This window comes from Malurus melanocephalus, unplaced genomic scaffold (assembly GCF_030028575.1).
Source record: "Malurus melanocephalus ecotype Western Australia unplaced genomic scaffold, MMel_1.1 scaffold_64, whole genome shotgun sequence".
Lineage (NCBI taxonomy): Eukaryota > Metazoa > Chordata > Aves > Passeriformes > Maluridae > Malurus > Malurus melanocephalus.
Window position 1 is genome coordinate 1,401,146 of NW_026623296.1, and position 26,929 is coordinate 1,428,074.

A 26,929-nucleotide genomic window follows, 5' to 3' on the forward strand; every position below is an offset into this window, starting at 1 on the left:
TTCTGACAGCTGATGTTCATTTTGGTACTCTGGAAATGTGTACAGGATAATACTGGCTTTAATGCAAGCTTAAATAGTCTGTAGTGTCAATTCAAGGCAAAATTAAATATATATCCTATTAAGATAAGGAATTCTGGAGCCAGGTTGTAGCTCTGTGAAGGGAAGGGACACAGAAGTATAACACTTTTAAGGCAGAAATCTTAGTTTAAGATGAAGRTTAAGATTTGTACAAAAATAAACTACAGAAAGATAATAAAATGTCTTATCCGTTTATACTTGCATTATCTGCTTTTAAAAACAAGAAAGAACAGAAAATCATCTTGCTTGTTCTGGACTTTGTAAAAAACCTTTCTTCTCTCCTGAATACTTGGAAAGCCAGTTGCAGTTCCTGAATGTGGCTTTTCATCAGTCTCTCTAAAATGAAGGAAAAAATATTTTCAGTGTATTAAATATATATTGGCAACTAAGTATGAGGCAGCAACTAAATTTCTGAATTCAGCAAATGGTTGTATGACCCAAAAAAGGGTACTACTTTTTAATGTATATTTTTTATATGGGTTGTGAAGGAAATTTTTTTTTGTTTTCCATATTGCACCTCTGATGTTCCATTCTTATCCAGCTCCTTGTCCTCCTGCCTGCAGTACCTCCACTACAGTTCAGTGCCAAAAACCACTGGGCAGAATTGGTCCCTGCCTGAAGTGATAGGTCTGTGTAATCTGTGGCAAGTTGGGACCAGACATCTGTGTGGGTTYTTATTATTTTGGAGTTTTTCATGTTTTCTGGATTGTTGGGAATTTTGGGCTGMCTTTTGTTTCCAGCTTGTTGAGAATATTGGGGCTGAGGTGAGAGCAGGGTTTATAGCCCTGTTTTGAACCCAGAAGCTGAAGGAATGGCAGGGTCACTTTGCTCTAGCAAAGTTTGCCAAGCGTTTGTTTTACCAAAGGTGCAGAACTGCTACAATCCTACTTTTAGGGACAGCAATACAGTCGGCTGCTGGGCTCCAGCAAGTCTGGAACTGCACATCATTTCCAGGTGACTTTGCTGCGTGTTTATAAACCTGGCTGGCTAATGTAGAACTGCACTGGAGCCTAAAATAACAGAAGGTGTGAAATGCTGCCCCACAACAATGGTGGGTGCTCCCGCAGGTACTTTGCCAAGGTCACAAATGCTAAGTAAACCAGATTAAACAAAACCCTGTTGCAGGAATTCATGATTAACCGTAGTCTTTGCAGGATTTATTGGTTATAGGCTAAGCCCTGCCTTTATTTTTTTGTCCTAGTAACTRAGGCAGATGTGAACTTCAAGTCCAGTGAAATATTTTTTTGGCTCTTGCCTCTGTTTACATGATTCAGGAGTTTGCAGTAGTTCCACAACAAATATAGCTTTGAACAGAAATAGCCATTCAAGTGCTGTGCTTCTGGCAGTGCAGAGCAGATTAGRAGGGTCTAACAGAAAGGCTTGTAAATAGTTTTGAGTTGGCTGCTTTTTTTCWAAAGTAAACCAAGGGCTGTAATGTATTTTGTCAAGTAAGAAGTGGTGTTCCTGCAGCAAGTGACATGGACAGCATGGCTCAATTGTCACTAATTTGTGCGAAACATGGGCTGTGCTGCACAGTTTTACTTGAGAAATCCCTTTTTCTAGAAACTCAGCAGCTGTGCTAATTTTTGAGATTGTATTTGGTTGTRTAGTTATTTCTGAGGATTTTTCCTGATGTTCTCCCCTTTGAGATGTGCTTGTGTGTTTTAGATGCAGCAWAAGACATGCAGAGCAGAAGGATGATTGCAAAATGAAATCAAAACTGCATATTAGCAGGGCCATATTTGAGGTTTTAAAAGGCCTATAAATAGATTACGGAGAATCTTCTGGTGTATACTTTGAATCTGTGAAATTAAGAAGTATAAATGTTGCTTGCATGCTTTTGTTTTGAATGAGACTTCATTCTGTACCATAGTTTTCCTTTGGTATTTCTTTTATTTACAATGTGACCCCCATGTTTAAGTAATTATTTTCCTCATTCTCTCTGATATTCATGAGCAGCTTCTAGCTTGAAACAAGATGCAGAATTATTTTGATGAGGGAAGAGGAGGAATTAACAGAACAGTCCTTGGAGATGCAATTTCCCAATGCCGAAGGCTTTAAATAAATGCTGAATATTTCTGTGAAATGGTGTAGTTCCTGTATGCAACAGATTTAAAATAGAATTTGCAGCTGTTGGATGGCAGGTGAAAAGGTGCCTCCAAAGAACATTTGCACTGTCCTGCCCCAGCCATCCTGACCCACAGTGCACACTTTCAGGCTGTAAGCACACAGAAACTGTACCCAACTTGGGGAATCCCTGAATTTGGGATTTGGGAGAGGTTCCTGGTGACAGAAGGGCTGTTTGCTGGATGTGGCTGTGCTGAGGATGCTGCTGTGACTGCACTGATAGCTGATGGCCTGAGCGGGTTTGTTCCCTACAAGAGCCTTGGTTTGGGATTACCCCATGTCAGGAATGTTGTGGGGAGCACTGAGTGGCCTAAGCAAGGGAATTGAAGGCCAGCTATCTTTAGTTGTTTGCATTTGGGCAATTTCTTCATTTTGCTTGGCCTCAGTTTGCAAGTTTGTAAACATCTGGACTGCTGGAGCTTATCTCACCCTCCTGTCYGTGCTGTGAAAACCCAAGGCAGCAAGTCTGGCACATCTGTCCTGCAACTGCAAATGGTAATAGCAGTGCAAATATCCAAATGGTTGGTARAGTAACTTGTTGCTGAATAAAGGCTTTTTTACCCCCACCCCGAGTTGTTCAGTTTGCACATCCTCTTTGCCCTAATAACTCTTCCACAAATAGGCAAAACTTAGAACTATGAGCAATGCTTAAGGACTCTAAAATGGAAGTTTGTTTCGAGCGTGGGGATGCTGAGGAGTTGGTTTCTGCAGCCTGGAGAGTYGCTTTGTTAGAAAGAAGAGTTGCTAAAGACATTTGCTGATCTGATCAGGTCCTGTAATGAACAGTGAGTGCTGTAGCTGGAGACTGAAGTGAGAGTTTGCATAAAACCTGTCCGAGACAGGTTTAATGTTAAAGTTACTGCAGTGATGTATTAGGGGTTGTTTGTTCCCTTGCATGTCATGCTCAGTGTTGTGAGCCAGTCCTACGTGCTGATAATGCCGACATACCGAGCACACAATTCACTGTGTGGTTTTCATCATGACTGTTCGGGGTTCTTAATCACTTAAAGCAAATCTTCCATAAACACTTTCCCTTTTGCTSCTCAAGATCCTGTTTGCTCAGCATACCAGAGCAAGGATGTCATCTGCAGGAGATGAGGCTTCCAGCTGCCTCATCCTCTTTGGAAAGCATTGAATAGTGCTGTAACAGTGGAGTCAATAAGCAGAAAACCTTGGATGAATGGAGGGGCTTAGGCTGGGACTTGCTGGTGCTGGTRAGTCTTGAGGAGCACCTTGGGAAGGAGTCTGGGCACGTGAATTACGGGTACAAGCTGTGGACACAGCATGATTGAGCCTTGYCTTCTGCWGAAAACTGCCTCTGAGTAAACTTGYTATCCAGCTGTGGAAGTGATAATTTCTAAGCCAAGATATGATGGAAAGGTGCTGTGAAGCCTGATCTGGGAACTATGTAGTTGCAAAGTATCAAAAAGTGTGGTGGTCATAAGTCATCATCCCTCTTAGCCGACGGTGTTATCATCTTTATTTACCCAGATAAAAAAGGTAAATTCGGCATTACAAAATCAAAAAAACACGGAGATTGTTAGCTGAGTGTTATCTCATCTCTTTTTTCTTTTATCACCTCTCAGTTGTTTTTGCAATCTGGCTTTTTGTTTTACAAATTTATGTAGAGCCCTTTAGAGAGGGAAGTGCCCATAGAWGTGGTGTCTGAAAAATGGTTCAAAAAGCCTTTAACAAGGTCAGACTTTTAAATCAAAGACCATCGGCTTCATGCTTTTTTTCCCTCTTTTATTTTTTGGTAACATTTTCTCTAAGTTTATGATGGAAACTTTWAAGGTTTGAGGAAATGCGTCAGACCAATATTAGGTAATGCAGTCAGCTATGTTTTAAATTCCTTTAGCCCTTGATGGAACAATTTTGGGAGCTTAAGGAATTAGTGTACCTGTACCTGCCTGCTGATTTTCTGGGGGTTTCAGCGTGTTTGAGCAGAGGTGGAGCTGAGGAAATGGTGTGTGCACTGTCACGTTTATTCTGTACCATTACAGATGTTCAAGCTCTTGAGAGATGCATGTCCAGCAGTTCCTAGGTGGAGGTTCACCTGRRGGAGCCTTGAATGTGAAAGAGTTAYATCCCAGAAAACAAATTTGTCTTGCACCCACCCTTCTTTTTCATCTTTTCGGTGATAAAGATCGTGAGAAAAACGGTGCTGTTACAGACAGCCCTTATCCTCTCCTCTGATGGTGTTAATGGYCTGATCACACCCCTTTTAATTAATGAATGGGAGAAGTGCTTTCAATGCCAGTGTTTCTCCCATTGCTGGCGGGGGTGGTGCAGCTCCTGGGATGCGCTGGGCTGTGCCGGGAATTGATCCCGAATTCGGGAATTGATATCCAATGCGGGAATTGATATCCAATCCGGGAATTGATATCCAATCCGGGAATTGATATCCAATCTGATCCCGAATCCCGCGGGTGCCCACCCGCCGCCCATGCAGGTGAGCCGGGGCGCACCGAGATGCTGCCTCCCAACTTGGGGGCAGTTTTGGAGTCCTTTCACGCCAGCCCCAGCCCCTGCCGCCTCAAGCAGTGCTGTTTTCTCCTCGGTAGGTGCTGGATTGCACAGGTCTGCTGTTCCCGGAGTTGCTGCTCCGTGGGGATTGGAGTTGCCAGGTCCTTATCTGGAGCCTCCCCTGGAGACGCGGCCGGCCCGGGACGCGCTTGGCTCGCAGCCGGGGGTGCCCGGCAAAAGCCCTCGGACACTAAACCGGGGTGAAAGATGGAAGCTGTTCAGATGTGCATGCCCTGCTCCTTTGACAGCCCCTGTCTGTGAGTGATGCTTTTCCCGCGGCAGGATTGTTGTGGGATTGGTTTGSTGTGGTGGAGGTTGTGATCTGGGAATTAAAGATCTCATGCTTGGGACTGGCCAGTGTCCTCTGAACGGCTCAGATAGTGATGGTGACTTTCAGGAGGGGAAGACACCCTAAATACTCTGTCTAAATATATGTACATATATATGTTGCTTCTTCTGAAACTTCATGGCAAAAACACRGATTTGGGCTAATGTTCAGTGTAAAAAGACTTGGTGCATTATCACTGTTATAATGTGGAAGTCTTCGAGGATACTTTAGGTTTGCAATTATTCATCTCCTTTTTATCAGCARTGGTAGTAAAGGACTGTAAAATGTGACCTTTGCAGCTTCTGGATTGAACCYCTTAATTTTACCTTGTTCTTTAATCTGGTCAAGATCAAGCTTTCCAGGCTATACTGCAAGCTGTGTCCCCAAGTAAATGGGCATTCAAGCAGATCAACTTACGGCATTTTATTAAGTCAACACTCATGCAAAAGCCACCTCCAGAGCTTAATAATTATTTACTGAGTGCTCCTGGGTCATGAGAGAGGTTTTCATTAAGTTCAGAAAGCATTATGTTCAGCCACTTGTGAAGGTGTGCTTTAAAGACAGGAAGAAAAATGGAAAACTACTACATGGTGTACAACAACTTTAAAAAATTCTTTACCGAGGATTGAATATTTTTGTTTGTGGGGTTGGGTTTTGTTGGAGGGCTTTTCTGTGTGTGTGTGTTTGGTTTGTTTTTTTTGTCAAAGAGAGTTGGTGCACTGAATTAATTTGATTTGTAATTCAACCCAACACTCGTTGCTAGTAGGTGTGTATGATGGATGCAGTTTTCCTCTCCCACCTGGCCAGCTGCACTCAATGCATCCAGGCAAATGGGTGGGTTGCTTTTGGGCTCTTTGGGTTGTTTTTTGTTCTGTGGGTGCAGCCCATGGTATGGTGTAGGGCTGGCAGTGCAGCTCAGGATACAAGAGAGGCACAGAAAACATTTAGCTTGGTGATGGATCAGATGCAGGGGCAGGCAGCCTGTCTCTTTAAATATGTAACCTTCAAGTGCGGAAACCTTTCGTGTAGAAGCCTGAAACATGTCCTGGCTTTATTATAAAGGCTGATAAAGGTCTCCACACGGTTTTTGTAACTGCTCTGTCCTTGGCAAGTCAGGACATAGGAGGGTGCCAAATCTTGGGCTTGTTTTTTTTTTTGCATTGATACYTCAAGCAGCGCCAGGCAGTTTGGCGAAGAGAGCAGAGCGTCGCTGTAACCCACAATCAATTATTAAATGTGAGGAATGAAGTACAAAGTGCTCCAGGGAAAATGCTGTAGTAGTTGGAATCCCTTACCTTGGCTGAAGAAGATGGCGGGAAAATAGAWTTTGTAGGGTTTTTTGGTTGTTGGTGGACTTTTTACATTTTGTATTAGGCTGTTTTTTGGGGGTGGTGTTGGTGGTGGTGTGTGTAATCTGACTCCTCCTTGCATTTATTTTTTTTTTTATTTTGGTATTCTTCCCGTCCCTGTCACCTCTTTCTGAGGCAAACAGCATTGCTGAGTGGCAGGTTAGAAGCTGCTACAGGCATTGCTGCTTCAGCCACGTATACAATGCAGAGAACAAGAAGTTTCTTGAGGTTTTACTGCTTGGTAGAGAGATTGAAGACAGAATTTGTACAGATCAACCTTAATTTTGAAGAAACTTTAGTGAGTTTCTAGGAGCGCTGTTGGAAGGGGAGCTCTGTGGTGGTTTCCTCTGAAAATGCCTTCTGGAGGTCAAATATTTAAGCATCCACCATTAGCATAGAACATTCTTGATTTTTAAGGCAAGGACGTGAGAGGCTGCCAACATTACAACTCAAATGTGGATGCCTTTCTTTATGAATAATTATGAATGGGGATAAGGGTAACACATAAACAAAAGCATTTAAATCTGGTGTTATTTCTTACCTCTGAGATCTGGTGCAGCTCWGTGGATTTCTTGAGGTTCTAAATCTGCTTTTCTTGGCTGATTTCTCTGTGGACTAACCCATTAACAAACAGTTGGCATGAATGGAGGGAGGAGAGCAGCAGCCTCCCTMTTATGTGCCATTTCTCAATTTAGAGCAGGGTAGTCCACCCTGCTTAGAACAAGTTGTTTTGGAGGCTCTTTGTCTAATTTGTCTAACAAACATTAAATTGGAGACATTTTTTATTTTAAAAAATACTGTAAAGTAGTTTAAAAGCAAAGTTGGGTCATTTTTTTTTCCATTTCTAAGTCTCCAGAGAAGTCTCTTAATCAATGCATAGGTAGTGCAAAATAATGCTTTAAAATCAGATAACACATAAGTAATACATGTGAACCAGAGTATTTGTTTGATCAATTTATAACAATYTGAAAAAAACAAAACCTGTTCAACAAAAGATGAGCTTGTCTTTTTTGCCTAAGGAGACAGATAAAATAATCAGTAAACATCTGGGAAGGTTATGGTCTCTGTGGGTTGATGGCAACAAAATCAAACTTGATTTTAATGTGATCAGTTGCTGYTTGTTATGCAATGGCCACCTGCATAAGAACTCATGCATGCAGTAACCAACATTTCCCAGGCATCTGTGCAAAGGATGTGTAATTTAAACTTATTTAATAAAGTGTTATCACTTGGTGATTAATTGTATCGACACATGACACATAACTAATAACTCCCAGTCTGTATTACACTGTGCTTATTAGAGTGCTAATGGATAACTGGCTTAATCATGTGTCAATTAAAAGGATGAGTCGGTTTCATTTATTGCAATTAGATGGTTTCCATAAACTGTTTGCAGGAAGTATCTGAATCKCATCGTGTTTTAGCTGTGTGTGGGCTCTGCTGCTGGCTCCACGTAATCTGGGGGTGAATCAGTTGGTGTAGGGGAGTTCTGCATCCACGTGTCCACTTYGGGGTTGTGTTGTGGTGCATGGCACTGAGCTTGGTCATGGGAGATCTGCCTGTGCATCACATGTGAAAATCAAGAAGCTTTAAAACTAACCATTTTCAAAACTCTCTGGATGAAGCTTGTGAAATAAAAAGTAAAATAAATTGCTTCCTTGGTTGGAAAACTGAGTTTCTGACAAATCTCCTGCTTACTCTATGGAGGTACATGATCAGGAAACCTAAACCAGCTTTTGTTCCTTCTCTTCTGTGCTTGAGGGGATGAGCAGACATGATGGGGAAGGGAGGATGGTGGGGCAGACTTAGAGCATGAGATACTGAAGTTTCAGTGTTTTCTATGTCTGATCATTGTCAGTCATGGTCAGTGGAAGGAACACAGGGGCGGGGAGACCACTGTGCACACAGGAGCAGCTTACAGCTCCCTGGGATAAAACAACAGGAAATCTGTCCATGTTCCTTCCCTGTGCTTGTGACAGAAGCATCTGGTTAGGCAGGCAGGTGTTATGCAGCAGCTTTTATCCCAGAMTAAGCATTATCTGAACTCACCTGCACTGATGGTGTGATGGTTTGGTGCCCATGTCCCTTTCCCAGTTAATAATGGATAGGAAAAGAGGAGATGGCCTCAAGCTGTGCCAGAGGAAGTTTAGATKGAGTATTAGGAAGAATTTCTTCACTGGAAGAGTTGTCAAGCGCTGGAACAGCCTGTCAGGGAGACAGTCGAGTCACCACCATCYCTGGAGGTATTTAAAATATGTGGATGTGGCAGCTGGGGACATGGTTTAGTGCTGGGCTTGGCAGTGTTGGGKTTATGGTTGGATTTGGTGATCTTGGASATCTCTTCCAAGCTAAACAATTCCATGAKTCTGTGRCAGTGGCTGCCAGAGCTGTCTGYGTTCWGAGCTCGCCTKCCTCTACACCATGTTAAATACTGAGCAGAATTGCAGAAGGARTAAAACCTGGSATCRTCTTTGYTCTTTGGGGAAGAATTTTGCAGAAAGCATTTTCKGGGACTGTTGTCTCGTTAAAAGACACAATACTTGAAGCTTTTGTTTGCAATTTTTGATCAATGGTTGAGCCCTGCAGGAAGCTGGAAGGACACTTGGTGCAAGTAGGTAAAATAATTGTGTGAGAAAGATGAGGYTCTTGGCAAGAGCTGTTTGAAATGCTCTGAAAATAATTTCTCCTTTTTCCCTCATTCTCCAACATTTTAGTGTATGGGAAGGTTCTTCTGAGATGGTTTCCAGCACACTTGGCTTTGGTAGGCGGAGAAACAGTTCAAAATGAAAGAAGGTGGGAGGAACTGCTGGGTTACCAATTTTGCAGCATTAGGTATCTGTAAAAATTGCCAGTAGCACACAAATGAGAATGCTGACAAGTGTGGTATGAAATTGGCCTTTTTCCAACATGAGGAGAATGAATCCTTCCTTGAAAGCAGCATTTGGGTGACTTTATTTTGCTCATATGTTACAGTGGTCTCCAGGGTGGGATGTGCAATGTTATTGGTGGGCAGGGTGGAAATACAAGCCCTTCAGTTAAGCAAATAGATAGTTCATAAATAAATAAGTAAACATATTGGGGGTGCATGTTCAGACATTCCTGGTAGGAATGCGTAATCAAAACAAGTGGAAGACCACTGATGTATAACTATGGTGCTCATGGAAATAAAGCATCTCCTCGGTTTGGAAATATGAAAGTGGTTCAGATGTGCAGCCAGAAAACAAGCTGCTGGATTTAGATGTGAGAATGCTTCACCCTTAATTGAAAAGGGAGTGTTTTTTACAAGTATCACAGTCAATGACTTGTCTTGAGCAGCTAATTAGTACGATTATTCCGCAGCTGCATTAGTTTCACCACAAAGGTTTTCTCTTGTTTTATCAAAAGGATCAGTGTCTCTGTGAATGTTTCAACATGACAGGTCTTAAATAGCAAGATGGTCYCCTGCCTCCCTGCCCCCAAAATGTGTGCTCTGGAAGAGCAGAGCTTGATCTCTTGGGGCAGTGAGTGTGGGTTCTCCTTTTTTTTGTTTTTGCCCTGAGCTGTGTTCAACATCAGTCCTAAACAAAGCCAGAAACCTTCCAGCAGTGCAGGCTCTGGTTGCCCGGGCACAAGCAGTGCTCAGTGCCTGCAGCTTCTGAGCAAACCTGGAAGGGATGGTGGCTCCCAGACCTCTGTGTCCTGCCAGCATCCTGCAGGTATCAGCACTGGAGCCCAAGGTGGGGGTTTCAGCAGCAGCCTCCTCCTAGAGCCAGGAGGGTTCCTGCTGGCTTCCCAAGGCATGGCCCGTGGGTTTTGGTTCTGAGGGCTGAGAAAAKGATKAGTTGCTYCACAAAGTGTCCCTGCAGTCCATGRCAAAGTCCCATGGTCTGTCCCAYGCTCTCTTGCTATTGGCTTTGAATTAGCTCCTAGGTGGTGATGCAGGGCTGTGTGCTGGCTGGAGCAGCCTGTTGCTCTTTGTAAAGTATGACTGAAATAAAGCTGTTACGATTGTTTATTTTCCCTGGTTTTGTATCTGTGCTTGGAAGATGCTGGTAGGCCTGGAGTTGTTTTTTTTTGGTGGAGGTCTGCTTTCTGACTCTGAAAAGTCACTGCCAGCAAGCCCAACTCCAAGGTGGTATTTAGCGGCAAATAAGTAAACTATGTTATGTTGTGTTTTAATGGAGAGGTAGATCTGCTTTATTTTGAGCTAGATCGTTGGACTGGAGTATTACCCATTCCAATCATTAGACTTGCCCTTTTTATTACTTTTTTCTTTTTTTTTTAAAGGAATATGAGTGCCTACTACTATCTATAAAAGCGTTTGTTTTTTTTCTGGTGGCGGTTGCTGTGAAATTTGAAAGAGCAAATGTCTTTTTACCGCTGGATGTTGGCGTTTGGGCATGGTTTGGCTGCAGCCAAGTTAAGGCAGCCTAAGGTGGCCGCTAAGTACCTGAAGTAGGTCGGCTGYGGGTTCCCCTCTCGCAGATCCTCACCCATCCCACCCCGCGTTCCCCGTAATTCCACCAGCCCCGGCCGCCGGAGCCGCCGTCCCGCTTGGTGCAAGCTGAGCTGTCTCTCTCTGGTCTTCCCACAGCAATTCCGAGCATCCTGGCGCTTCCAAGCCTCCCTTAAGCTCCTCCAGCATGACCTCACGAATCCTGCTCCGACAGCAGCTCATGCGTGAGCAGATGCAGGAGCAGGAGCGTCGGGAGCAGCAGCAGAAGCAGCAGGCAGCCCAGTTCATGCAGCAGCGAGTGCCCGTGAGCCAGACACCTGCCATCAACGTCAGCGTGCCCACCAGCCTGCCCCCCGCCACCCAGGTGCCCATGGAGGTCCTCAAGGTACGCACCTTTCCGCTCACAAACTCCTCAAAACCCGCTTTGTTTAACAGGGACGTGGTTCTAGGCATTTTCACCAAGAAAGTTTTACAAATAAGATGCGCTCTGACTTGGTTTGCAGCTTGTTTTGGTGTCTTGGTAGGGAAGAATGGAAAAACTTTTAAAAAAAAAAAAGTTTGTGTAACTTTTGTTTTCTTTCAACTTGGAGATTTCCGGAGGGAGGTTTTGTAACAAAACTAAAGATTCCGTCATTTTCCCTTGGAAAGCGCTTCTCTACCTTTCTAGTACTTAATTACTTTCAAAATGAAGAAATTATTCGTAGATAACAAATCAATGTTTTGGTTTTTAAAGGAAAACAATGAAATAGTTTTGTAAGATGGAGTCAAAACTCTTTACAAAAGAGCTCSTCAGAAAGCCTTAATCTGAAATATGGGTGAGTTTCCAGCTTCTTGCAACGAGTTGTTGTAATCCTTTTTTTGTTTAAATGACTTGTTTGCTATTAGTAGCTTTGGATTCCTTGTCCCACTGGAAACTGTAGGAGCTTGTTAGTGTCCCTCTGTCAAAGGGGATGTAGCTTGCTAATTACTCAGAGAAAAACGTGAACAGCTATAAGAAAAGAGATAATTTCACGCACTGCTAGAATTCAAGTAGGCTGAAGCAACGTGAAATGTGTGAATAAAACAATGTCAAATGTTTTGGAGCAGTTTGCTGACATATTTCATGAAAATACAATTTTCACAGGTTTTGAAGAGTTTGCTCTGCGTTATTGCTGGATCTTTTCAGTRCTGTTTGTTGTTTAGTCAGTGAGCATATTCTCACCACGTAAGTTAGTTGAGCTTGGTTGCAAACCTCTTATGTTTTGCAATGATTTGTAGTCAGTTTTAAAATAGACTTGCAGGCTCAGGATTGCAAGGCAGTCTCTGTGACTGGTTTATGAAGAAAATACAGCGTTATTTTATTTATTGAATTTGCATTATGATGTTTTGTTGTCAGCACTGATGGGGATAGTAGACACAGTCCAAGATGTGATCTAAGAACAAAACAGCAACAGTTGAATTTTGAATTCTCTCTCTATACATAAACACACAATTCCATTAAAAGTTAAATAGAATGTTTTTTGAGCATGTGAGCATGTGTACTATAGCAAGGAGTCTGAAATTGTCTGAGAAGAGCTGTTTTGTCTAACATTTGTGTRTTACTMACAAWGTTTGTGTATGACAATTTCTTAAAYTTGTKTCCAGGTTATKCCTGTAGTTATAATTCAGGTCCAGCAGATGTGTAGGTGCTATGAARTAGTTTTTTGTTTGTAATGTACCTATCTAAACAAGCATGTTAGATTTTTTTACATCCTTTTATCCGAATCTGTTGCAACATGAATTGTAGGGTATTTTTTAAACCTCTGGGAAAACTTGTAGGAAAGCCTTTATTTTTTKATGATATTTTACTGATAAGGAAAGAGTGTATCATCTTGAAGAATCATTAGCAGTTGTTAATTTTGSAAATGCCTCTTTCTGTGGGAGAGGATGGAAGGCAGCCCTTGATTTCTGAGGGACAAACTTCAGAAATCGCTGCAGCCAAAAGGTGATGCTCAATTATTGCAAATGGGGTTCCTGGGAGCTGGCTCGTCACAGGGTCTGTGTGCAAAGCTGTAATCTGCTGGGGCATTGTAGGGAACTTCACAGCAAGGACTTGAACCTGAACCCTCATCCTTCAGGATTCTAAAAGTGCTATTTGTCCCCYGTTTCCTTCTGGTGAAGAAGGATCTTCTGGAAAGAGGTAGGACACCTCTTCTCTTTAGCCCAAATAAGAGTGTGTGGCCCTGTAGAGTAAAAAATTAAAGAGAATGTGTCCTTAAGCAGGTTGTAAAATAAAAATAATTACTGGCAACAGGTACCTTTTGGCAATGGAATGGCATTTTGAAGGTGRTACTTTTGGAAATACCAGCAACCTGCTGGACCAAAATCATATCTGTCTTCTCATCACCTACACTTACATAAGTAACAGTCAGAATTAACAAAAACAAGTCCACTTGTTCTCTGTGAGAGGAGACAGACCGCTTTGCATAGTTTTGCTGCTTGTGTTTTTGGTGAAAGAAAGCAGTGAAAGATTCACCCTTTTATCCTTATTCATAACAGTGCACCAATGCTATACAAAAAAAAATTAGTACAGAATGTCAGGTTTGAAGTCGTGATCTTCCTGAAAATTACCACTGATGCTTCAGTGACAGTAGGAATTGGCTGAAAGATCTACATAATTTTCTTTGTGGTTTTGACGGGGTTTGTTTTGGGGTTTGTTTGGGTTTTGTTTGGTTTTTTTATTTTATTATTTTTTATTTTTCCAAATAGGATATTTGGCTCAAAAGCTGAGATTAACAATAACTCAGGATCTTCCTGGTGCCAGTGTGCTGACAGCCAGCTCTGCCTGCAGTGACATCATTTCCCTGCAGCTGCTTTTTACACTTCAGTTGTTTTTTAGCTGTAGACAAGTTTTCCATATGAGCTGTACAGAAGTTTTAATAGATAAATAGGGARCTAAGTTGTTAACTTTGTTATCCAGATGGTCTGGATTTAGTGGCCTTAAAGAGTGAGAGACAAAAAGTGGATTTTTACACTTTCGGAAGCATTAATYTGCAAGGCAACTTGGTTTAAAAGTGATCTTTTTCAATGTTACTTCACAAACAAGACCAAATCTAGCAGCTGKTTTTGTTGTTGTTTTTGTTTGTTTGTTTGGGTRCTTTGCATARAAAAAAATCCCACTCTAAGCCTGTTGAATTTGTCAGTGTTTTGTGGTTTTAATTATGTTGTGGGACTTGCCCTTTCACCCATATCTCAGAGTGTGAGAAGGAGAATAATACTTGCATATCTGAGGATGGTAATTCAGAATGACTGGTTTAAAAAGAAGCCAAAGGTGTTAATGAGCTTGGATTTTATATTTGTTTCAAGATRTCTATTTAGAAACAATGCAGAAAGAGAAATATGTGCTAATCTATGTCACATTGCATAGGAATCTCCGAATTGCATAACATAGTATGCTCAAGGCCATGTGAATAAATGGGATTTCATTTTCTTGAGTAATGAATTCTCATTGCATCATTTCTCTGCCAAGTAATGTAGCTTGGCAAGGTAGGAGATGACCTGCTGGAATTCAGATTTTGCATTGCTTTGTGCTGCCTAATTAAGAGATGGATGGAGAGTAGGTTTGATGCTTTTGGAACAGTATCTCTTCAAATCTAATAGCAAAAGAAAGATTTGCTACAGCTTTTGGTTATCCTTCTGCAGAGCTGGTATTGGCTTTGTGGGCTGGTTTGTGTTTGAGGACTTTCTCACCCCTCTCCACCACTACAAAGAGATRTCACCAGGAATTCTTTGCTTCTGCTGCAATTCACCTTCTTTCTCTGCCTTAGAAATAGGAATATAACATAAAAAGTTATTTATTGGAGTAGTTTCAAGCCCTAAAAACCAGGACCCATTCCTGAGGTACAAAGTAAGCTTATGGTTTTTCAAATTTTATTTATTTTTTTTTAAAGGGTTAACATCTTTGCAAAGAGTTATCTTAAGATGTCCTCATACTTCTTCCATTCAGGTGTATTTTAGTTCTGTATACCTGATCAATATGAAGGAGCTGTTCTTTTTGTTGGTGGTGGTTGAAGCTATTCTCTAGTCTGATGGGAGTTCTTACCTGTTGGAGCAGAAGCTCCACATCAAATGTCAGTTTTGGAATTGCAGAGCTGGTCTCTGGGAATGGGTTCCTGCATTTCTGTGGTCAGGGTTAGCCCAGGACTCGAGGAGGTCATGCCCAGGTCCCTKCTTGCAGTCCCCAAGGCCTGGTGATGGCTTGGACCTGGTGCTCCTCAGTCATCCCTGTGCAAAACAATCCCATGCTTTGTGGAGATGAATTTGTTTAAGGTATTGAAATCCTTGGCTTTTAGAGAATATTGTAATTTGTTTGTTTTTTGAGAATATCGCTTTGGTCTGTTAATCAGCTTCCCCAGAGGTGTCTCAGACTTCATCTCTTCCTGTTTTCCTCCTGGAGATCACTGAATTAGTGCTTCTCCTGCAGTCCCTGCAGCTGTGTGTTAGCAATTATTTAGGGAGTATCTCCTGCTGGTGTGATGGAGTTGCTGGGTTCTGCTGTTGATGTTGTTCATGCCCTCCCCCTTGCCCACTCCCTGCTCCTTTYCTACCAAACAATGTTCAGGATTCTTGTAAGATGAGTGATCTCCCACCTCCCGAGTTCCTGGCAGCAGTGGGACAACTCCCTGCCTTTGGGATAGGTTGTGATACACTGGCCTCATCTGTAGGACAGTTTCCAGTCTCCTGTGTCAATCCAGGTAGCTGATTTTAGAATTTTATTGTTCAGCAGACTGAAATGCTGACTTGTATGACCAGAGTTTTGCATCCTGTCCCTCTGGCATCTTCACCACAGTTGCACTGTGGCAGCTTTGGAGCTCACCACCCTCTACAGGCGTTCAAGAGACACAAAAGGAAAAGGGGTTTCCTTTGTCTGAAACATCTGAAACACCCAGGAGTAAACCAGGGAATGACTCCACAGGCTGAAATGTCCATCCATTAGGACTTATTTCCACAAGACTGCAGGATACTCTTTTTTTGGGTTTATGTTTGAGAAGTTCTGCTGATAGAAGTAGAACCAAGTTGTTGATTAAGGCTTTCCTTTGAAGGTTCCTCTTTTCTGTTTCTTTTGGTAAGTCCACTTGTCTCATGTACAGAATTTTCAGTGATCCAGAAGGTGAACTGCAGAAGTTCAGAGGAATAGGGACTCATCTTTTTTGATGTAGAGGAATAGGGACTCTTTTTTAATGTAGAGACATTAAAAAAAACCAAACTGAATTGTAGCTATGCTGTATTTGCTTTGCTTGATTTCTGGATCAGGTTTAGTATATAGAACAAGTATGTCACAATCCCCTAAGTCCTTTGGACCCGCCTGCTCCCAAAAAAATGTGGCATTGCAGGAATTGTGGCTGGTTTGTGTCCTCCATGGGAGAAGCAGCACAGGAGCATCCTCAGGAGGCAGCAGAGGAGGCTCCGGGCCAGCATCGGCCCACAGGATTGCAAATCAGTTCCACTGAAATTATTACCATTCTTGCAGGATTGAAAACATTACTGGTGGGCAKCTGACACCCAGCCCTCTGCATGTCTCACTAAGCAGATGGAAGGTGGCAAATCCAGGGTGARCATTTCTTCCCTCTGTCCCTCTGTGTTACTTACTGGCATTCCTCCTTGCGTGGATGTGACACTTGCTGTCATGTTTCTGATGTGATTCATCAGGTCATGGTTTGGTGGAAMCTAAATTCTGGATGTGCTGTGGGTCCTGTCCCTGCTGCTGGGTGCAGATGCTCCCAGGGATGAGGCTGATGCATATCCTCTTCCTCCTGAGTGTTGTGACACCAAATGCAAATGCACAGCCGGACTTCTCACATCACTTCTTCCTTCTTTGTCTGCTCTTGGGGTTTTAAGAATGTAATTTCTCTTGGACACAGCAGGTCTCCTTACCAGCAGATGATGTAACTGGTCCATTTCATCCCCTTTTAGCTTAATTCTGGAAAATTGCTCTAAGGGGTCTGGATCTACATGTTGACATTGCTTTCTGGACAAGAATCTACTTGTGCATTTACTACTGTACACCCCAAAATCGATTTGTGTATATTTTATATATAGGTATATGAAGACATTATGTATGGAAGCATAGGCTACCAATCAGTTTTTAATGTTTGTAACTAAGGCATTTTTAATAGTCTGTTTCCTTACAATGATGATTATAAAATGCTGAATATTAAAAAATTTGWCTGCCACTAAAGACCTCATGTAGGATTCCCCCTGTTACACTGCCTGGATTGGTGTCTTTATGGTAGATGTTAATTGCTCTTTTGGTGCCAGAATTTCATTGTCCTAAGCAAGGTGAAACCTCTTCTTTTCAAAGTTTAGAGCCAGATTCCCTCTCTTATTTTCTAATTCCAACATCTTTTGCCCATCTCATGGCAGTATTGTGGGCTGATCACTGCTGATACCAGAGTGGGWGTGTTTGTCTTTTACTCAATGCCATCCCATTGCTGCAGTTTGTGCTCATCTTTCCCCTTTTTCCCTTTTTCATCTTCCCACTTTTTCYAAGAGTGGATGGGAGTGCAGGCAAGCAGCCTTGCCTCTCTCCTCCAGCCGTGTGTCATTGTTTATTCAGATTTTAAATGCTGCCACCACGATAAGCTCTTTGTATCAGAAACCTTGTATTTCTTCGTTTTTGAAATGCCAAGCATTTCTTCTGTTTGATGTTAATGACTATTGGACATATATAAAAAAAAATACATGTATATATCCTCCTATTCTTCTTCCAGTGTGCAGAGAGTGACCTGTGGAAGTTCTGCCTGGCAGGAAGGCTCAGCAGCTGGCAATAGTGTTCTTGGTGTAATAATTACCATAAAACTTCATTGTGTAGAGGACTTATCTCACAGTTCTGAGGAACAGGAACAATGGGATGGCAAGATAAATGTGTGGTAGTGTCTGCCCCAGCAAWTGTGTGTTTGTGGCCACACTTATCTGATTGAAAGTTAATTTAATCTCACCCGACAATTGTTGATAGTAGTGTGTGCTGGTGTTAGGTAAGCCTGGTGTGTTTGCAATCAAGAGCTTAGACAAGTGATTTGCCAGACTGAGTCTTGGTGAGCTGCAGATAAAACATTTAAACTAAGGTTGCTGAATTGGTGACATGCCTTAAACCATCAGCAAATTCTTCATAAAATAGAACCTGCATTTAACTACAGAACCACTAAAGTCTGCCTTGTCCCTTCAGCCTTCACGTAAGTAGAAGTATCTCTCAGGCTTTAAAATCTTGGGCTTGGTCAGTGGATTGAAAGCTCTTTTAAAACAAGCATTGGTGCTTGAGTTCTGTAGTAACAGAGGTAAAATGTAAACTCTTGCTTAACACCCGGGGTATTAGACATTAAAAATGCATGGAATTCRAGGGGGCAACATACTTATGTGTGCACATATCTGATGGTTGACTGCTAGTGCAAAACRCTGCTCTCACCCTTCGTCCCAAATGCCCTTTTCCTGTGCATGCAAACGTGTGTTGCTTAGCTCTTGAGTAAAATGGTTGTTGGTGATGAAGATGTCTGATCTTTCCATCTTGTTCCTTCAGCTGTGGTTGCTTTGTCACAAAAATGCAGCTCCCAAAATTGTGAGACAAACTGTGCTGCTGAGTTGTGCTGCTGGTGATGGGGGGATTTCCTGGGAAAAAGCTGAGGAACTGCTCCTCATCACAGAGCTCTTACCCTTGCAAGTTCACAGCAGTTACCTGGAAGTTTGAAATAACATTTTTGGCRCAGAGGAAATCAGGATATACTCAAGACAAAATGATACAGACATCTGGAGGTCCAGGCTCTGATTGCTTTTTGGAAATTCTTGGTGGTTTATATCCTAGTTGGTGGTCTCGGGGATTTGCTGTCTTCYCGCTGGCAGGGTAACATCCACAAAATTAAGAAGAGCTCTCTGATTTYGGTCTGTTACAGCTTCAAAGCACTCTTTTTTTTTTTTTATGGTCTAGACATATTATCTGCTGGCTGAGTTACCAGACCTTGGGAAAATGGTGGTTCACCCGCGTGTCAGTGGCTGTTTTGGACCTGCAGAAGATGAGTTAATCTTGTGCAGATTAAGATTCGTAGGTGCCCATAGTTGTGGGTATTAAGAGCATTGATGAGGCTCCACAGCCCCCAGCTAACAGGTTTTAGCAGCTTGTACCGAGTTCTTTGTCAGTCAACATGAATTTAATAACCACCTTCCTCCTGGCTGAGCCARGGCTGTAAGGAGAGGGTGAGTGCTGGTCACTGCAGTTGTGTTTGCTGAAGCCRTGGCTTAATTTAGCAGAAAATAGTSCCCAGAGCCACACACAGTGCTGGAAAAAATGTGGGAGCTTGAGGGAGATCCAGGGGGGCCTCCGCTGACACCTTTGATAGGCGTTAAATTTTAAATGTGAAAACTCAGATCTGCTTAAAGTAATCTTTGGGTATTAGGTATACTCACAAATATTTCAGTTCTTCAGCTGGTTTGGCAGCATTATTCTCTGAGATGCTGAACCTGCGTAGTGAATGAATTCAAAGTGACAAGCTGGAGAMATTCCTGCCATTCAAGAGAGGCTTAAGGAATTTCTTATTGGCTAAATTACAAATATGTAGCATTTTGCCCAGCACTGCATGGCAGTTTCAACCTGCCTGACCGTGACAAGATTAGCACTTTTCCTCCCCCTCCCCAGCAGTAATTTTTTTTTAATCTTAATTTTTTTAAGAAGTACCAGGCAGAGATGCAAAAGCTTGAAAGAGTGAAAACCAGCCTTACCTTGAATGATTCTGTCTGTCATTGGATTGGTTCCTTAATTAGCCCCATGTCCTTTAACCTCTTGAGAAATAAGTAAGGGATAAATTTGGGGATAAAGACAAAGACGCCAGGAGATTTACCACACACCGCTAGGTAATTCATCAAGGAATGTTGGTAATTAGCCCTGCCTCTTTCCTTTCTGGCTCATTTAATAAAACTGGTTGATTTAAAATAATGCCTGCTGGTTCATTATCAACTACTTTAAGAGCCAAGTTATGAACTTGAAACAAAACCCAGTATTGTGTTGTCTGCAAAGGACCTGGCAAGTGTGTTTTGTTTTGTTTTTTATGAAAAGAAATTATTCTGTCTGGTCATCAGTCTCCCCAACTTGATAATTAAATATTACTTTGTTTGGATTACCATTTGGCTTTTTGGGTGTATTTATTTCTGTTGTCTACTGCTGAGAGGCAGAGAAGAAGAAAAAAAAATCCAAGATCTTGAAGAGGTACATGTCAGATTGTGTTAAGAAAGCATGGCCTGATGGAATTCAGCTGAATAAGGACTTTACAATAGTAGTAGTTGTCCAGTTGAGGAAATGGGTAACTGTTTTAACCCTTTTTCCCTCAGAGTGCCAGCTACATGTCTTGTTSTTTGAGCAAAACAATCCATTTTATTAACCCATCTCTAATGCTTGTAGTGGAAGTTTTTTCCTGAGTTGAGGACAGATCTCATCTTCTTTGTATTTGCTTAGGAAAATGTGCAACACCCTCTCTTTTTCTTTAGAGAAGGGAATAGCATTACTGGGAAMTGAAACGAGAGGATCAGGCTAGCAGTGGATCAGTGCAATGCTGCCTTTGCATTTTCTGGGATCTCAGKGTCCACTTTGAGTTGGTTGCAGCAACAGTTGCTGGCCAGTGGAYCTGGTTGGGTCAGTCTGCCTGAATTAAAGAATGAACTTACTGTAAATATTCCTTTAATAATTCATGTCAGTCTTAGGTTGCAACACTTCTGGAGTTGTTGTGGGCTGGAGGAAAAGCAGGCTGTGCTGGCCTTCTGCTGATGGTAGGCTTGCCAGGTCTTTAGTCCTGTCTAAGACTTTCTGAATTTCTACCTCCTCAGTATCATTTGGAGCAGAATTGGATATAATAGTTCAGAGCAAATAAGAAAAAACATCCTCCTGCTCATCTTCCATCCATCTCCTTTCCACCTCCTGGGGTGGTGCTTATTCTGGGGAATCTTGTGCTCCGTAGGAGCTGCTGAGACCCAGCAAAACCCCCACGTCTGCTTTTAGATGCTCAGCAGATAAATAAATTTAAAAAAATTAAATGTGATGGCCTCTGTGGAAATTTAACTTTACCAGTAATCCTTTTGTTACCAACTATGAAAATAACTTGCTGTGTGCAAACACTTGCAGAGATTCCTTTGGTGTATGGGGAAAGCAGCTCAACCCTGCAGATTGTCACTGGAGGTTCTGCTACTGGCTGCCAGTTACTTGCTTGTTTATTATTTTGAGATCTGTAAATAAACTCTTGTCATTTGAATTGATTTCAAACCCACAAAATTTGGGGTTTGGGATTTTTTTCTACTTGTAATGATGTGGAGCAAAACATCGAGTATCATTTAAAGAAACACCAAAATAACCCCCAACAAACAAAACTCTATTTAATACCAGTTTTTGTAAAGTTAGAATGTCCATGCCAAATTAGTAGTTGGGGTTTCACACATCATGTTCTTATCTTAATATACTGGAACAATATGTATTGTGGACTTACCTGTGAGTTTGTGTCCTAGAYTTGTTGAATATCAATAGTTGAAGTTCATCATAGTTGTTTGAAAATTCGTGTGTAAGTTGTGCAGATCCCAAACGCTTGATCCCACAGCAGCAGGCATTTCCACATCAGCATGGCAGTAATTAAACAGTAATTCATGGTGCTGCATTTCCATCATTTCTCAGCAGATGGCATTATGGTTTCCAAGATTGTGGATTCCTTGGGAAAGCTCTCAGCTGCCAGCGAATTCATCCTTCTAGACTGTTCCCTTCACTGATGAAGGCTAACATTTGGCTGTTAAAGCCCGTTTTGACACATTATTTTAATTGTCTTGTTTGTTTGTGTTATTGTATTTTATTTTCCCATAGGTGCCTTTAAGCCATTAACCAGGTAAAATGCTGTATGTGAGAGTTGAGTAACTGCATTCAAAAACTAAGGCAGGTTGCCTGTTTTAAACAAATCTGCTACGAGTGTCCAGCAGAAGTAATTAATTTAATTCAGCAGGTGAGAGTAGAACGCTAAAAAAGATTAAGAGACATTCCCAGTCCTCAAAGCTATGTGAGACACAACTGTCCTGCCTTAAACTCTCCCCCCTTCCAGCTTTATACTGCAAATCCTGGATTTTGCTGAAAATGTCAGCTAGTGAAAGAAAAATAATTTGGAGTGGTATTTGATGCTGTTCTGGAAACAGCAGCAAATATTAGTGTATTTCTGAATAAATTTGGCAGAGCACAGAAGGCATCAGCTGTTTTCAGGCACCCACGTCCTCGAATCCCTGGCTTCTGACGATGTTTTTGTTGCTGACCTGGCTGGAATCCGTGTCCTATCTCCCAGTGGACACATTGACATCAGCAGGAGCGTGTCTTGTGTGTTTGAAGAAACCAAAGTTTCAAAGAGCTGGTTTTCTGTCTCWGAACAATGTGCTCCTTGTGTTTGTCTGTGGATCCATCCTCTCCCTCTGAATGCAGAGAGGGGCAGATCTTACCAGGGATCCTCACAGGCCACACGAGTGCCACAGATCCTGAACATTGCCAGGAGTTTGGGACACCAGCAGCCATCAGACAGCTGAAGTTATCCTGACCTAGAATCAAAAACAGTCCAGTAATTGGAGATGGAGTTTGTATGTCAAGCAAGGTGAATCAAAGCTTGTGTATCAGGCTGCCTTCCTGACAGTTGCTAACAAATTCCTGGTTGAAAATGTGAAAATTTAGTTGGTGGATGTAATGGTTGGTCATGAATTAAATCTTCCTGTTTCAGAGGAAAATATCAACAGGCAACTGATGGAAATTCTCTTCTTGGAAAAGAGTCCCTTCCTTGAGAGGAAGACATTGAAGGCTGAGGTGTAGCAAACAGCCRGTCTGCCTCTCTCAGGTCTTGATAAAGATCCTGCCAGGGATCTGTAGGTGACACATGAAATTTTGTCTTTAAGACAACTGCTTCTAAGGCTGTAACTTCTCTGCTTATGTCTTTTTCTATAGATGTGCAGGTTTGTTTTTTTTTTTTTTTTTTTTGAGTTTGGGCAGTGATATTGTCAGGAAAAACTTACTCCAGTTTACCGGTATCAGTGATCCAGAGTGCTGTTGCCCTTAACCAGCATCTTTGTCATGATAGCAGCTGAGTGATAAATCTGCTTTTGGTAAGACAACTTGTTTGTACTGGGGGGAAAGAACTGCTGTTAGTTCTGCTACAGCCTCATGTGAATTGGGGCTGTTCTGCTGAACAATGTTAACATTACAGAAACTGCTTTAAAATTAATTCCTGCTTTATTATAATAGTGTTTTAATGTTAATTCTTGTCTTGTTAAACAGAAAATTCTGAGAAGTGAGACTTCTCWTTTAAAAACTGTGGCAGTCATCTGTATTGTCATAAATTACTAATTGAACAGTTGTCCACTGAGCTGTCTGAAAATATTTTTTTCTGTAGTATTAATTTGTCTGTGGTAGAATTCTGCTTCCTGACTGCCACCAAAACCATGTTCCCCTGAAATACCTGTGTCTCAAAGAAACAGTTTGTTTAGGGAGGGCATAAAATGACCTTGAATGAGTCAGCACTTGTGTGTGGCAATTGTAAGCCTTCTGTCCTCTTTGCTTTCTCAAAGGAAATGAATTCTGGACCACAGGCACCATTCATTGCMGGGCACTTAATGGGCTCCATTCAGATGAAAGTTCAAATATTCCTTAAGGCCTCAGCCCTGTATGCTTTGCCGTGTAAAAGGCAAAATACTATTTAATCATGCTGCTGTGGCTTTTCAAAAGAGTTTATCCTTCTCTTACACTGGCTTTTTGAGGGAAGAAAAGCAGTGCCTTCTGCTCTGGAGTGCTGCTTATGCAGTCAGTGGTTGCTCTGTGCAAAGTGCTGCTTCCTCTGTGGGTCACTGTTCCGAATTGGCTTCTGCTGTTCCTTGCACTGTTTGATCTGAGAAATGAGGAAAAATCTTCCAGCCAGGGCTGCTTAATTATCTTGAGAAAACTCTTCCCTCTGAACTTGCAGCTTTCCCAGGGAAATGTATTTAATTCAGTTTATCTGGTTTGGTTAAAGGCTGCAAGCAACAGCTGTACCTGTGTCCCAGGGAGCTGCTGGGGCAGGACAAGAACAATCATTTGGACATCAGCCCTGGTGCCTTCCTGGGCTGGCCCTGCCCTTGCTGTGGAGCAGCAACACGATTTTCATGTAAATTCACAGTTGCCCCACGTATTACACATTAACTTATTTTTGCCCGGTGCTGTTGATAGTATTAATTAGATTCTTGTCAGAGGAAATTAAATGAGGAGACCTCGTGTTATGGAGCCACTTTGGGGGGTTCAGTCTGTGAGAGCTGCTCTGACATCAGTGGCTTGAAATGCATTATAGTGTCCTGAACCATCCCCCTGTGGGTCCCACAGCTCAGATTGTGTTGTTGGCTATGGTGGATGTGCTGGCATCTCCTTGGATCCAGCAGATGTTAAAATACCCTAAACTTTTACTTTTCATCTGTTCAGATTTCAGTTAAAATAAACTCTACAGTGTGAGCTTATTAGAGTTCTTTAAGCGATAAGATCTCTAAAAAAACTTACTCTGTCCTGTAAAGTTAGTGACTTGCTAAAATGRGTTTATGCTTGAGGRATAAAAAGGGGCAAGAGAGGTGGGKAGGWCTGAGTTAAGACCTGGTTAATYCCCATCTAGTCTCTAATTGCATCCCTAACCCTAACATCTGCTTGCTTTGAATTGTGTTGTGTTCCCATACAGTTTCTTGAGCAGCTGAAACCTTGTGTGTGTTGTCAGTCAGTGAAATCCATGTCATGATGTTTGCATTTTTTTTCAGTGTTAAAAGGAGATGCATGATTTTTTGCATAAATACAAYTTTAGTGAAAGATGCTTTGCCTGTTTCCCCTTGTGAGCATCGTTCTGTTCTTGCAATTGCACTTCAAGGGTTCCGTTACTGTGAGTCAAGTGCAGTTTAAAACAGGATTCTTCTGAGACCAAGCCTGGGGGCCCTGAATTTCTTTCTCAAAAGACATTTTGATCTTCTSACAAAACTATCACTTCTGAATTTCTTGGTGATTCGTATTTGTAGATAACCTTTGGAGAACAGGAATGATAACACACTTTCTTCTTTGGGTTTTGTGAATGTGCCTCTCCTGGTGAGTCGATGGCTTGTGCTTTTTTGAAGTTCAGATGAAACCATTAAAAAGGGTTTTGTGTAAGATRTTTGGGAAGATGGAATTTCTCTGGTGTCATGTAATAAAATGTGTTTCTGGTCCTGAAGRAAGAGCCCTAACCCTTACCTTGATAGGACTTCACACAGGAGAGAATCAAGAGCTTGTAGTCCCGTGCAGGCTGGAGGTTTTCTGTTTGCTCACATGCTGCAAATGCTGCTGTGGCAGCTTTGTGTCTGTGCTGGAAAAAAATCATGGCAGAATTTCAGAGCCTCTTTTTATAACCTATTTTTTGGTCTTAAAAGTTTTTGTGATAAGGAACACTCTTGTGCAACATCTKTTGAAGTAATGAACTTGAGTGCAGCTCTTTTTGACAACTGAAATATGAACAGGGCTCCTGACAGCTGCCTGGGGTTTTGTCAGAGATTTCACTGTTCAGTTGATGGTCCTGCTAGTGCCCCATCCTTTGGCCTCRTCAAGGGTCATTTATGTGCASAGCAGCTTCTCATTTCGCAGTTGAAATWATTATTTGCTTGCCATATTTGAAATAACACGAGGGGGAGGGTTTTCAACAGCTCATCTCTGGAAGACGCGGAGGGGCAGGTGTGGGAAGGGTTACAAAATCAGCCAAGGGRCTGTATCTTGTTTTTGTGGGTATAAAATAGATTGTGATGCTATGGCTTCATGCATGTAAAGCTCGAGATCTTAAAGGGCTTAAGTGCTGGCATCCTTGTTTAATAAATGAGCCCATGTTATTCTTATTTTTTGTGGGATGATAGCTACTGTCTGAGTGTTGTGGGAATAAGATCATGGGGTGCAGAGATGAGGTCATGCAGCTTAATGGCTATTTTCCTAAATATGTCTTTCTCTTACAGAATTATTATGGTGACATGTCTTTAGCTAAGAAATAGCTAAAACACTAAATTCCRTTGTGGTTTCTGGGTTTAAAACTAGAGTGGAGTAAACAGACTTAATTTCTTACTCTTGATACTTCTAATGTCTTGTGGCTACTGTGATGTCTGCTCTGGCATCTGCTTTGTGATTGAGATGTCAGKAAAGAAAAGATGTGAACTTGCTTAATGGAAACGTTGGGAGAAGAGTCACCATCATTCAGAATTAACCCTGTCAGTGCTGGCTTTCAGTTTGAATGCTCTKTGTGGTATCAGTTTGGCTCCATGGGTTAATTCACCTCCAGAGCGGTGTCGTGCCACTCCACACAAGGAATGACCCACCTTTGTGGCTTGCCAAAGTCCTCAAAAAACCTGTTCTGGTATTTAGCAGAATTCTTCAGATCAGAGCCAGGTGGGTTTGCATGAAGGTGACTTGGATTATCTTACCTTAGCGGAGATGATGATCAAGCACTCCGAGATACTGAAACTCTTTTATCATAACTCAGTAGGTTTTAATACGGTCATAAATAACAGCACAGCTCGTTGAGCAGAAGGATAAAAATCAAGGAGTTCAGTGGTAAGCCAGCTTGCATTTCCTTCATGTAAGTGAAGTCAGCGATTTATTATTATTTTAGGCTGAGTCTAACGATCATGTTAGTGGTGTGAATAAAAAGGATGTATCTGGAGTGCTTTATTCTTCTGCTTATTCAAGCCTCCCATATTGGGGCTGACATGAGGCATCAGCAGCTGAAGGCAAAGGGGTGTAGAGCCCAGCCAAGTCCTTCTAGGTCTTTAATCACTGTGAATATAGAAGCTCAGGGCATGTTAGCAGTGTAAAACTGGTTTGAGTTAACACAATCTTCATTCTCTTTCTTCTTCTGGTGGCTATGTGTGTGTGCTGTAAAGCAGATCCCCTCCAAACAGGCATGTTCCAGGACAACTGTCCTCCCTGCTGTAGCCAGTGTGCTGTCAAGTTCTTTGTTAAAATAAATGGCCTTTTCAGAACTATTTTCACTYTTATTTTGGGGTGCTTCTTTGAAAGTTTTGGTTGAAAGACTTGTCATTTGATGATGAAASCTGTTCCAGCAC

General features: G+C 42.0%; 1 protein-coding gene across 9 annotated transcripts in view; it reads left to right on the forward strand.

Annotated features, from left to right (window-relative positions):
• The window catches only part of MITF (melanocyte inducing transcription factor), a 107,149-nt gene that overhangs the window by 53,474 nt on the left and 26,746 nt on the right, over positions 1 to 26,929 (forward strand). For 7 of the 9 annotated variants that reach the window (XM_057366379.1, XM_057366378.1, XM_057366380.1 and 4 more), the window contains one exon: positions 10,982 to 11,228. In XM_057366379.1, the coding sequence (XP_057222362.1) occupies positions 10,982 to 11,228 (247 nt within the window). Of the gene's footprint in view, positions 1 to 4,923; positions 4,989 to 10,981; positions 11,229 to 26,929 lie in introns of those variants that run through there. The other 2 variants (XM_057366381.1, XM_057366382.1) reach the window with 1 other exon arrangement.